The sequence below is a fragment of the Trachypithecus francoisi genome, unplaced genomic scaffold (assembly GCF_009764315.1).
Source record: "Trachypithecus francoisi isolate TF-2019V2 unplaced genomic scaffold, Tfra_2.0 Lachesis_group2, whole genome shotgun sequence".
Taxonomy (NCBI): domain Eukaryota; kingdom Metazoa; phylum Chordata; class Mammalia; order Primates; family Cercopithecidae; genus Trachypithecus; species Trachypithecus francoisi.
In genome coordinates this window covers 155,323,706-155,337,159 of record NW_022681465.1, presented here as the reverse complement: position 1 = coordinate 155,337,159, position 13,454 = coordinate 155,323,706, and the positions used below count along the sequence as shown (strand labels likewise).

The 13,454-nt window shown below is 38.3% G+C and overlaps 1 protein-coding gene across 2 annotated transcripts in view; it reads right to left on the bottom strand.

Annotated features, from left to right (window-relative positions):
* Nucleotides 1-955: 955 nt before the first annotated feature.
* SPOCK1 (SPARC (osteonectin), cwcv and kazal like domains proteoglycan 1) overlaps nucleotides 956-13,454 on the bottom strand; it is a 540,425-nt gene continuing 527,926 nt past the window's right edge. For both annotated transcript variants that reach the window (XM_033181134.1, XM_033181135.1), the window contains 3 exons: nucleotides 10,602-10,664; nucleotides 4,943-5,080; nucleotides 956-4,460 (listed from right to left, as the gene is read on the bottom strand). In XM_033181134.1, coding sequence (XP_033037025.1) covers nucleotides 4,270-4,460; nucleotides 4,943-5,080; nucleotides 10,602-10,664 — 392 coding nt within the window. In that variant the 3' untranslated portion in view covers nucleotides 956-4,269. The remainder of the gene's footprint in view (nucleotides 4,461-4,942; nucleotides 5,081-10,601; nucleotides 10,665-13,454) is intronic.

The window sequence follows — 13,454 nt, the reverse complement described above, 5'->3', positions numbered from 1 at the left end:
AGTTGTGTTGTTTTTTGTTTTTCAGAGAATTGGAGAATAACTGGCTGGGGAGGGAAGGGATAAGCAGAGTTTAAAAACTTTAAGGTTGTAAACAGGATGACAAGAGTGAAATCTGATAGGTAAGGAGTAAAGTTGGAGCCTGAGAGAGGCAAAGGCAGCCAAGAGAAAGGCTCAGGTGAGTGGTTGTAGACCAGTGGTCTCCAACCTTTTTGGCACTAGGGACGGGTTTCATGGAAGACAATTTTTCCATGGACCAGGGGTGAGGGAGATGGTTTCAGGTTGATTCAAGTGCATTACATTTATTGTGCACTTCATTTCTATTATTATTACATTGTAATATATAATGAAATAATTATATAACTCACCATAACGTAGAATCAGTGGAAGCTCTGAGCTTGTTTTCCTGCAACTAGATAGTCCCATCTGGGGGTGATGGGAGGCAGTGACACATCATCAGGGATTAGATTCTCATAAGGAGCACGCAGCCTATGTATCTTGCCTGCGCAGTTCACAGTAGGGTTCTCACTCCTATGAGAATCTAATGCCACTGCTGATCTGACAGGAGGCAGAGCTCAGACAGTAATGCAAGTGATGAAGAGCGACTGTAAATACAGATGAAGCTTCACTCACTCACCTGCTGCTCACCTGCTTCTCACCTCCTACTCACCTCCTGCTATGCAACCAGGTTCCTAAAAGGCCACAGACTGGTATTGGTCTGTGACCCAGGGTTTGGGGACCCATAGTCTAGACTGAGTAGCACAGGGCATGCATGTGCCAGGGATGCTGCAGGCGCCAGGCTAGACCACCGGCAGGCAGACCTCCCCACCACAATCAGAAGTCCCGACAGAGCCTTATTAGCTATCCCGTGTCTGCTCATACTATTCTGTAGTGATTGCGTGTGGAACATGGCCTGCTGAATGTACATTCCACCCAATGAAATACAAACACTCAAATGTTGCAGACAAAGTAAAATTTATTGAGACAGACAGAAATGCACCTACTCAGGACTACAGTTAAGCATTTATTATTAACCAAAGAGTTGTGTTCACATTCCAGATAAGTCTACGTGGAAAAGCATTCAGAATTTACTAGGTTTTTGCTACGTCACTATTTCTTCTACAATAGGGACAACAAACTGACACTCAGGATTTGATGGGCTCTCATTACAATGCTATACATTTAACAGGGACAAACATCAGTGACTTTGAGAAAAAGTTATAAAAAGACCAAAACCACCCACTGTAGAACGGGCTTTTGGATGTTACTGTACAGTGTGGTCAAGGTAACAAGAAAAAAATGCGGGTGGCATCCTGGGATGAGCAGTGGGGGCAGACCTGGACAGACACATTGTCATTTGCCACTGTGGGTAAGAAAATGGGCATAAAGGAGGAGAAAGAGATACAAAACCTCCAACTCAGCAATAAGGTATTCTTATGCCTAGAATATTGGTAGAAACAAGAATACCTTCATAAGCAAACAACTAAACAGGGTGGAAGAAAATTCTGGGATTTAAGTTGGATACCAAGGAAATTGTATTAAAAGAGTTGTTTATGGAATAAGAATAAAACTGTTCATTAAGAACTTTTCAAAAGTGAATTAGTGAGGATTCAGCTTAATACCTGTATCAAACAAGGGACTAGTTTATCACCATATTATTTTTATAATCAGGATTTTATGTGTACTTGGTCACTGTACAAGTGACTCCTTGTCACTACTACAAGTGGACTTTTCAGAGGACTATTTCCAAAAAGAAGAAAGCAAACATTCTACTTCTAAGCATAAGGTAACTCATTATAATCTTTAGTACTCGTGGAAAATATTAAAGATCTTTTAAAAATCTAATGCTGTCATGTCAAAGTGAGGCATGAAAAGTATTACTAATGTGACTCCATCGATTTGGGGGTTCCAGTCTGATGAGGGCTTTTTATTTAATATTTTGATGAATCAAAATATCTTCTTAGAATGTCTCTGAAAATGGCATCTCATTGCCTTACTGGGAATTGTCTATTGAGCACTCTTCTCCATCAAGTTAATGCTAAGGATCTTTAAGTGTCATCTTAATTTGATACTTGTCATAAGATAATTAGGCAAATTAAAATCAGTGGTTCACCCTGTTCCTAGAAGTTTTTCTAAGTGAAATCAATTTTTCAATTTTAATCTCTTCTCTTGTACATTTTCCTAAGCGCAAAGCAGATAGTAACAATGATTTTCTTTGGTGATCTAAACTGAGATTTTATAATGTCTTGATTTTTAATATACTTTATAGTAATTTTGTTACAATTAAGTACCTGTTTTCTAAATTATCTCAGTTTTGTTCAAGAGAGAAAAGAATATTGAAACAAAGGTGATGGAGTTGAGATCCCAATACAGAGTTTGCCTATGATCTGTCTTCCTATGGGGAAAGTAAGTACAAAACCTCAGGGTTATTTACAAAGCCACAGGACTTTGCTATATCAAGTAGTTCATTTCCTATCTAAGACCAGCTGTAGGTATGATGCCACTTTATTCATCCAATGCAAGGATTGGAACATGCTAATTTAAGGTGAGTTGGTACATCCAAATGGTCAATCTGGGATGGAGGATTGGTCAGCTGCCACTGTGACCATGTTTTGGTTGAACATATTTCTGCTTGAGTTTATGTGGCTTTTGTGTGGACAGGCTGAAGTTGATGGGGAAGGCAAGAGATAGACATGTGGGCCAGAAAGGCTTGCTTGGGTGGTTGAGTCTGATGAGGGCATCCTGGTAGATGAAAACCAGATGGAGCAGGAGCTTACAGACTGGTACTGAAGGAAATGGGGGAACTTCAGAGACTACTGTTTGGTACTTGTATCTGGGCCAGCTTGATAGGGAGAGAAATCCTAAGGAATGTAGGGATGATGACCCTACCACATTTGGAACTAGACTCCAGTGAGTTTAGTTAAAACAAACAGTATGGTGAAGAACTTTCTTCATTAGTATCTTGTCATTTGTGGGGAGTGAGAGGGGGACAGAATTTGCTCTTAAAAACCCAGGGTTTGCTTCCATGTGCTATTATGACGTTCTTTGTAGGCCTCCATTTGGGATTGAGTGGTTAAAAAAAAAATCTGTACAGCTTTTGTGCCCTTATGATTTGTCAATAGAAAGGGAGTCAAAGCAAAATGTTGAGTTCAGAATTAGAAATTTTCTTCTCTTAAGGAACACCATAGTACTCTCTTCTCAGAGAACAGGGGATACGTGTGCATGCCTTAGAAAAAGCCCTTGAGTAGGTAAGGAAGGAAGGAACCTATGGCATACAGGATTGCTGCAGCCAAGGGGGCTTCAAGCAGAAATGAAAGAGATGGCTTGTGAAGCTGCCGTGTCGTGTGGGAGTCACATGGCTTCTGCAAGCAAAGTGATTTAGGCGAACGGAGGTTTCTTCTCAATCAGAGGCTTTCAGTAACTCTGCTGATGCACAGAGAAGAGACCTCCTCAGCCTGCAGGCTACAAGAGCCAACTGTTAGTGCAAAAAAAGACTTTGATACAAATTTCTTATTCTAGAAATTTTGTTCCAGGTCTGGATAAGCTGACAAATTTATCATTGTTTTTCAAGTGAGTTTTTAACATACCCAAACACTTTTTCTGAGAGGTATGTGTGCAGGGCACACACACACAGTCTTTATGCATGTACAGAGAAGTATCCAGACACCAATTTTTAATAAAATGAATCCCCAAAGGGAGTCTTGACTGAATTAAGGCTGTTGTTTATAGGAAGCCAGATATAGTGATGTGAAAAAAACGAATTAATTTTTACTAATAAACACCGGGAGCAATGGGGGCAGGGGGAAAAGGTACAGTGTGGTGTGTTTTTTGTTTTTCACGACATCTACAGGACACAAGAAAAGCACTTAGACACTGTAAGGCTGGGAACCATGCTGTAATAACCACCAGTGTGGGTAATCAAAAAGGGACTTTGACGTTTAAGAGGGTGGGGGCTCCCTGCACTGTCAGAATTCCACATAAATCACATGCTTGTTGGAAAAATCTCACAGGAAGGAAGGAGGCTCTAATTAAGTCAGCCATTTCCCTATCCAAAAAATAAACAACAAAAAAACACAACACCCTTTCTCCCATACAAACATATGCAAAATCAGAATCCTCTGGGAACAAGCAGTTGTCTTCCAAACCTTAGGTCAGGTATAGAGAGCAACAATGAAGAAGAGACCTTGGTGCCTTGGAGTCTTAGATACAAATGCAGGAATAGGAAGTGACTTGCAATTTTGTGCAAAACTTGTGTCCTCTTTCTTGTGGGCACTACCATATGTACCCGACCTCATCCTCTTTGTCGTCGTCCTCGTCCTCATCATCCTCTGTCACGGCTCGGGTGTGCACCCTCAGCTTCCCCTCTTTGTCCTTTGGTCCCAGCTCCCGTTCATCCTCTAGGTCATCCAGCAGGACCACGGAGCCGCCACTGCCAAAATCCCCTGAGGTTTCCTGCTCCTCTTCTGAAAGATTGAAAAAAAGAGTTGAGGTTAGTTTCCACTTATACCTCATGACCCACGTCAGGGGTTCCTTTGCATGTAACTTAATTGTAGGGTAAAACCAAGCAGTTTACTTTCTGAAAACAGGAACATCCCTGCCCCACTGAGGTGAGTCTTCAGGGCACAGATTACAAACTGTGTTCTCATAAGAGCCCTAGAATTCTTGAGATGCTCTTACCAACCCTAAATGAGAAGTGAAGGCAGCCTAAGTTGCTCTTTGCCTACAGCAGTTCTGTCTAACTCTCTTCTCTGTTCATAATGAGTTCCTGTCACTTGCCAAGCTAGCTACATGTGAGCTCATGTGATTTCAGGGTTACTATGCCTCTATTATAAACTTAATGTAGACTGGAGTTACCTCTCGACATTTTTCTGCAGAGATCCTTATACAGTGAGGACCCACAGGCCACCCAGGTTGTTGTGGGGCTGACGCAGGAGGCCTTACTCACCACAGCTCACAGCACCCTGTTTCCTGGAGCCAGCCAACTCATTCCCATATTTGTCCACACACCAGCATTGCCCTGTGCTGCCATGGCACTGTGTGGCTTTGTAATAGCCCTCCTCGTTACACCGAGGTATGAAGGTCCCTGGGGGAACAAAAGGTGCAACTTTAATCAGAGACATGCAGAGATACTCGGGGTTAATGCCCCTCAATACAGGGAAGAGGGGTCACATGTCAGAATATCTGTTGCAGGGCCAGCAGCAGAGGATGGGGATGAGGCCCAAATGCAATGAGCTCTAAGGATGTCAGTGTTTAAATGGGAATGATAATAGCTATCATGTATTGAACACTTCTATTCTGGGCACTGACCTAAACCATGCTTACATATGTAGGTGTATATATACATATGTTTGCAGAATCTCTTATTCCCACAACTCTAAGAGATACGTACCATCATTACTTTTTAATATGAAACTGATGTCTAGGAAAATTAATCTTCCCAAGGCATCTGCTAGTAAATATCAAGTCCAGCATTACCAATACTTTGCCCAACCACATAAAATGACTCTGTGAAACTGTTACAAAACTTTTTATATGCATTAACTACTGTACTTGGTGCTGACTAGTAACAAATGTTCTATGAACAACACCAGTCTGTGGATCACACAGTTCCAAGCTATTCCTTGTCACTGTCTTCTAGCCTCTAAGAAAGAGGTAATAATAGCTAAGTGCTTTACTTGCATTATTTCATCAAGCCATGCCAATATCACCATAAGGTGTTGCTATTACTATCTCGCTGTTTACAGGCAAAAAAAAGTGATAAACTGGAGTTAAATAATTTGCCCAAGGTTAAGCAAAATTCCTTCTTTGATTAGTTCTAATTTTTCCCTTTAAATCTTGAATGGGTACTACTCTTATTAATTACATTTTTAACATGAGAAAATCATATGGTTTTTATGCTTTATATACTTTTAACAAGACAGATTGCTAGCGGCACAAATTTACAAGTATGTTACTAGGTGATTGATATGGTTTGACTGTGTGTCCCCACGCAAGTCTCATCTTGAATTGTAGCTCTCATAATCCCTTCGTGTTGTGTGAGGGACCCTGTGGGAGGTAACTGAATCATGGGGGCGGGTTTTTCCCATGCTGTTCTAATAATAGTGAATAAGTCTCACAAGATCTGATGGTTTTGTAAAGGGCAGTTCCCCTGCACACGCTCTCTTTCCTTCTGCCATGATTGTGAGGCCTCCCCAGCCATGTGGAACTGTGAGTCCATTAAGCCTCTTTTTCTTTATAAATTACCCCAGTCTCGGGTATGTCTTCATAGCAGTGTGAAAATGGACTAATACAGTGATTGAGGCATATAATTTTGTTTTGGTGTTTTCTGCATTGTTTCTATTGAAGTTCCTAATTCATAAAATGATTCAGGTAAGCTCTAGATTTTTTTTTATGAGAATCTCTCTTTTGAAGAATTTGTCCATAAAAATATCTTGAGCCTGGTGCCCATTTTGAGGGATAAAAGTAGCATTTTGATTAATTTCCTGGTTTTGATTTACTTGGGTCTTCTATTACCAAAATTTGGCAACTGATAGTATCCATTTCAACTAGGTTTTCATAATTGTTATAAATTGACTTACAGCAGTGGTTCTCAAAGTGAGGTTCCAGGACAAGCAGCAGTGGCACCACCTGGAAACCTCTTAGAAATGCAAGTTCTTGGGCCCCACCTGAGATTTAGAGAGTGGGGCTCAGCAATCTGTTCCTTTATTTAATCCTCCAGCTAATTCTGGTACACACTAAAGTTTGAGAACCACAAGTTTACAATATTCTTCTATGAGCTTAAATCCCACTTTGAATTCATGACACTATTTGAGCCTTTTCACTTCTTCATATTGTCAAATGTTTGTCTATTTCATTAGTTTGTTTAGAAAATTGTGTTGTTCCTATAGTTTAAGTTAAATCTAGTTAATTTCATTTTGATCTTTTTTTATAAATGCATTTGAAGCTATGAAGTTTCACTTTAGTTGCTTCCCATGTATTTTGTATACCATGCTTTCATTTTCATTCATTTCTAGATATTTTGTATATTTTACTTTACTTCATATTTGATCAATATGTATTCACAAAACCAAATGTATGGGGGTTTAGTAATCTCATATTTTACTTCTATTGTTATTGTGTTGTGGCCAGTAAGTTTGATCTGTAATCATTTATTTTAAATTTGTTGAATTTGCTTTTGTGGTATGGTCTGTGGCAGATGTTTGAAAGACTACATTCAATGCCTAGATTCAGGAATACATATATAAGTGTGAATGCTAACAAGTCTTTGTCTACTTGAACTGTAAGTTTCAGGAAGAGAATGTCAAAGTTTCTGAAGACCACTGTGGATATAATTCCCCCTTATAGCTCTATTCCATTTTAAGTTATGAGTATAGTCATGTGCCACATAGTGACATTTTAGTTAATAGACTGTGTATGTGACAGTGGTTCCATAACAACACCGTATTTTTACTAATCCTTTTCTATGTTCAGATACAAAAATGATTCCCATGATGTTATAATTGCCTGTAGTATTCAGTACAATAAAATAATGTACAGGTTTGTACCTAGGAGCAATAGGCTACACCATCTAGGTTTGTGTGAGTACACTCTATGATGTTTACACAATGACAAAGTCACCTAATGACACATTTCTGAGGACCTATTCCTGTCACTAAGCAAGGCATGTCTATACAGCAACTGGTGGCAAAATATAGTAAAAGGGATATTTCAGCAAGATGATTGCATTGTAAAAAACAGATTTGCTTTGTCAGATATTAATGTTGTTTAAAAAAGAGTATCCTCATTTAATTTCAACTTTCTGTGGAATTATTTTTGTTATAACTCTCCTTTAAAATATTAATAATAATATTTTTGGCCTGTTCACATTTATTGTGATTACAGAATTTCTGCCACCATATCTGTTTCCTACTTACCATTTTTCCTGCTTTCTATGGAAATCAAGTTTTCTTTATACCTTTCTTTCATAGGTTTAAAACCTATATATTCTAATATTCTTGTGGCTACTCATTTTCCACAGAGGAGCATAGTTTTTCCTAGTAAAATCTACATTTAGTCCATATATATTTATTTTTATTTTTTATTTTTTCCATGAACAAACTAGAAGCTTAACACATTCTTACCACCAGTTCCTCACTTCCCCCAATTGTCTGGAATTTTAATTCTAGGTTGCTATAAAACTATTTTATTGGTCTTCTTTATTTACAGTTAGCAGCATGTCATTTCTCTTTCATTATTGCATTTGAATAATTCTTTCTGGGATCATTTGTTTGGTAGAATAAATCCTTTAGTGATATTTAAGTGAGTCTGTGGCTAGTAAGCTGACTGAATCTTAGATGGTTTCAGAGTATCTCTGGCATCACACTTGAATGATCATTGGGATAAATTTAAAATTGTAGGTTCACAGTTATTTCCCCTCAGCACTTTGAAGACAGTATTTTCTCTTAAGTCAGTGTCGCCAACAGTAAGTCTAATGTCAACCTGATTCTCATTGTACTGTGGATAATTTTTATTTATAACAGTTTTTAGTTTTGGTTTTCCTTACAGGGTGTGTGTGTTTCATGAGAGTGTGCATCTTCTATGGAAGATAATCTGGGTGGTAACACCATCTACATCAGCCTTCTGAAAATAGAGGCTCCTGCCTACCACTGTATACCACTGTATCTTTCTATGCCCTAATTTTCTGATTTGTGTGAGCTTGCTCACATTTTCAAATTTGCCTTTTATTTAGTGGAACAATCCCAGAATAAAAGTGTGGCATGGGAGGGACAGATTGCTCCTATTTTGAATCAAGACTTAAACCCAGACCCAGCTAACTCTAGGGTCTAGTCTAGAACATGCTACTCACCAGGCTATACCAAGATGACCATATTCTCAGAGATTAAATGAGACCATGAAACACCATATCTATTACTTAGGAAAGGCTGCTGATGCCACAGTTAGAGGCTTAGTGGTGCCCACCCTCTCATTAAGGAGTGTATGCCATTGCATGTTATCCCTAGTTTTTGAAAAGCAGTAGATAAAAAAGAAAATGCAGATGCTGTCAGCAGCCCAAAAAGAGATTTGTGAACAGATAATCAAGGACTGCAAAGAAAGAGAACATGTAGAGAGCTGGCTCCTCTTTGGACCAAAAAAAAAAAAAAAAATAGAAAAAAATGGGCTGAGCTCCTGGGTTGGTAAGAAGCAGGTGCTGCTCTAAATCTACAACGTAATAATTATAGCTGATAATAATTTGTTTTATTTATTTGACTCTGTATACCCCTGAATATATAAAGAATTTGTAAGCAAATGGCATTTTTTCTGAGTCAGCTGGAGTAATCTCCGTAAGTAGGAAATGTGATAAAGCAAGCTTTAAAACAAAATGGGGTTTATCACAGGTGACCCTTACCAATGAGGCAATGTATAAGATATCTATACTGCATGAAAAGAATGTTTTAATAAACAGCAATGTACTAATTCTTCAACTACCTGCGGATCATAGGTACGTCACTCAAAATAATATCCACATGGAGAAATGAGATCAATAAACACAAGTCCTTGCACTGGAAAAACCTATGGAGGAGGGATCCAGCCACTTTGCCTTCAGACCAGAAATATATCTCTACGTCCTTTTACTCAGCAGAAGAATGTAGGCCCAAAGAGTTCAAAATCATGACAACTTTGGGGAAGTCTACATGCATTTTGAAAAAGCTCAAAAAATCCTGAGAAGAAATCACCAGAATTCATAGACTGCCTACATTTGACAATCTGCAAGAAAACTTGCCCATTTCCTTCTCTATTCATTTCCTTCAAATGAATAGAGAAACTTCTGAAATGGCAGACTGCTTGGGGAATGCACCTGCCTCTGAATGCTTCACAGGAATAATTCTGTATTACTGTGTTGCAGCTGACACTTTTTAAAAGCAAGGCAAGCAAAGCAGGCTCTTCCTTTCTTCAGAAAACCAATGAGAATGGCCAATGTTTCTATGACAAATGCCAGGACTTCCTCCACGTGCTGGAGAAGGCAGGCTTGGAGCTAACAGGGACACTTTGAGAGGCCTGCAAGATGCACATGTTAGGGGAACACATATTCACTCAACCCACTTGCTTCCGTGGTGTCCAAAGAGCCTGTACACTTTCCTGGAGGGATTAGGTGAAGGTAGAAATAGGTTTAAGCACATGCATGTCATTCAACCCTGTCTGATAAATTCTGAAGAGTACAGCCCTTCTGCCTCCTTCAACAGACAACCCTATCTGGGGAATAGAGGAAATGCTGTAATTTTTAGACTTTATAGTTTTAGCACTGGAAAGAGCACTTGAGAGCACCATTCAATGATCTTACTTAGAAAGAAAAAGCCAAGATTTGTTTTAGCCTAAGATCAGGGAGGAGTTAGCAGTAGGGAAGGTGCTGGACTCCAGACCTGGCCGACCTCTCTTCCTGCTGAAAGAACACATAGCAGTTCTCAATCAGGCAGTCCTCTGTTTATGTCCAGCTGCCTGGGGTAAAACAAGGCATTTCTTTCATGAAACACTAGCCCTAATTGAATAACCATTGCCATGCTGATCATTACAAGGGACATGGCTGGTTTAATGAGTTGTTTAAACGAGTGGCAAGAAATTGTACTTACCCAACAGGCTTTTCCCCTTGCTCAGCTTCTGAATTCTGTTCATTTCATTCTGGCAAGGGAGACCTAAAAAACAATTTCTGAAAGTCAGCTTCCAGATGGTATGGAGTATAATCGCTAATGATTGACTTCACTCTTGATGTGAAATGTAGACAATGACACACCTGGGAGTGGAATTGTTCCATATGCTGTTACTATGCAACAAAACAAATTTGGGCCATTAGTGTTACTAATTAAAAAAACAAACCTCATACCACAATGCACTTAAAATAGTATTTGGGGGCTACTTACATTGTATAGAAATTTTTCTTTCTAGCACCAACTCAAGCAAATACCAAGTATCTAATGGGTGGTATAATAGACTTTTTCCTTTCTATCAGGAAGCAAGTAATCAGCCAAGGCTTATTAGTGGGGAAGGGTTCTGAATCCACCAACCAAAGGTGACAAATACTTATGTAGCCTAGGTTTTGCTGTAGAAAAGGATGGATAGGAATGGTTACTTCAGACCTCATGGCTCACTACCCCCAGGAAAGTAAAACACATGCTTTGAAAGACAATATGAAGACACAGAAGAGATCTGGAGAGGCAGTGATGAGACTTTAGGCTCTGCCACCTCCTAGCTGAATACTTTGAGCAAGTCTCTTCACCTGTCCCAGCCTCTGGGTCCTCAGCGACAAAATATATGTCATAGAAAAGAAGTTAGTTTTATTCCACGCAAAATGAAAAGTGACCTCATTCATTCTTCAGAGTTTTACCATAATTTGCCTTTGCAGACCTTGTGGCTCTGGGAGTTCTGCTATTTGTTCATGGTTCTCCTGTCCTTGGCAGAGGAGTTCTGGTTCTCTGAGCTCTTATCTTTGGCTGATACTGCCTCTTTCTGCAGGCCCCACACTTGCATATAAAGTATCTAAGCAACTATTTACAACTCAATGATACCTGGTCTTGCTGCTTGTTCCATGAGAGAAACTGCTTGTAAAATACATTTTGTTGACTTCTCAACTGAAAACATCAAAGGAAAGGAGAAGCAAATTTCATCTGGATTATAAAAGGTAGCATTTCCTGGATGCTGTGCCACAGGTAGGGGTTCTGGCTTTTAGCAACTGCGAGAGTAAGGGCAGTCTATCCTGAGATGTCCCATGTGGCCAGCTCTGGCACTGTTACCTTCAGGCAAAGCATTAACACACAGACTCTGTGTTGTAAGGAAACCAGGCTAAAAATCAGATGTTACAATATGAACTCAAACCTAAAACTATCGCTAGGCCTAATGCTGAGAATCACTACAAGTATTTACACGACTAAAATTTTTAAATAGTCATTATTTTAACATTGATTTTAGGTACTAACAGATGTAATTAGAAAAGAGAAATGAGGTATAAAAATTGAAAATGAAGAGAAAAATTATCACTATTTGCAGATGGTATGATTGCACACCTGAAAAATCTAAACAAACTGACCAGAATAACTTATAAACAAAACGAGATTTTAGTAAGGTGGTTGGGAACAAAGTTAATGTTGAAACAACCACCAGGGAGGGAATATAATGCAAAAAAAACCCTGTTTCATTTACAACGGTAACAATAAAAAATACAAGGGAAGTATAATAATTGTTAGAACAAAATTTAAAAATGTAACACCACTGGTTGATCTTGTTCTAAAACAAAATGATTCCATATTATACTGCTATTGATTTTTATTTGATTAATCTAATTTTGCCTGATACTTAAAAATTACCAATAGGAATTGTTTTTAATTGGATAAACTAATGCTAAAGTTCACAGAGGGAAAGAAACATACTAATATCCAGGAAAATTCTAGAAAAACATTAATGGCAGCAAAGGATGATTCTAAAACGTATTATAAAACAACTGTGATTTAAAAGTCTAAAACTGATTAATAGTAAGAACAGTATTCAGCAATAGATCTATAGATAGATCTAAATACAGATCATAATATAGATAATATAGATCATAATATAGATCTAAATATAGATCAATAGATCTAAATATATATTATATATAGCTATATTTAATATATTTATATAATATAGCTATATATTAAATATATAAAATATAAAATATTATATATTATATATAATTAAATATATATATGAAATGTATATAGCAACTGAATGACCATCTCCAGGGAGGCTGGGAGCCTACTTGACTGTGTAATACAGAATTTAAGTGAACAACAAAAGTTTTCCTCTTATGAAGAAAACATAAGAGATAAAGTGAGAAATACCTTTCTAAGCTTTATGGCTTCTTAGAAGCTTGGCTATCTTAAAATTTCTCCCTAACAAAAATGCATGAACTGTAATTTGGGAAAAAATATTTACAATACCTATGACCAGAGAAGTTCTAATTTCCTTAAAAAACAAACACACAAGAACCTGATAGAAACAATATACAAAGAACATAGAGACATTTCAAGAATGTTTCATGTGTACAGATGTTCAACCTAAGTCATAAATCAAGAAGCTTGGTAATGCCATAGAGAATAGGTATTCTCATATATTTTTGGTGAAAGTAAAAATTGTTACAACCTCTTTGGAGGTGAGGTCAAACGGGAAATATTGCTCAAATTTTAAAAGGCACGTGCCTTTTGACTAGTAATTTTAAGAACATATCTTGAAATCTCATGCACACTTACTTACCTTTCACTGAATGCTCACGTGTTTTGTTGTGTGTGTATTGTCTATGCATCCGTAACTTAAATACTTTCATATTAGCAGCCATCTTCCTTTCCTGGCAGTAAGATGTGCCAGCTATGCCTGTAGTTGTATGTTCTCCCGATGTGGGCCAGTCTCTGCTGGTCCCATTAACTGTGAGTGCCATACTCAGTTGCACTCCCCCCCAG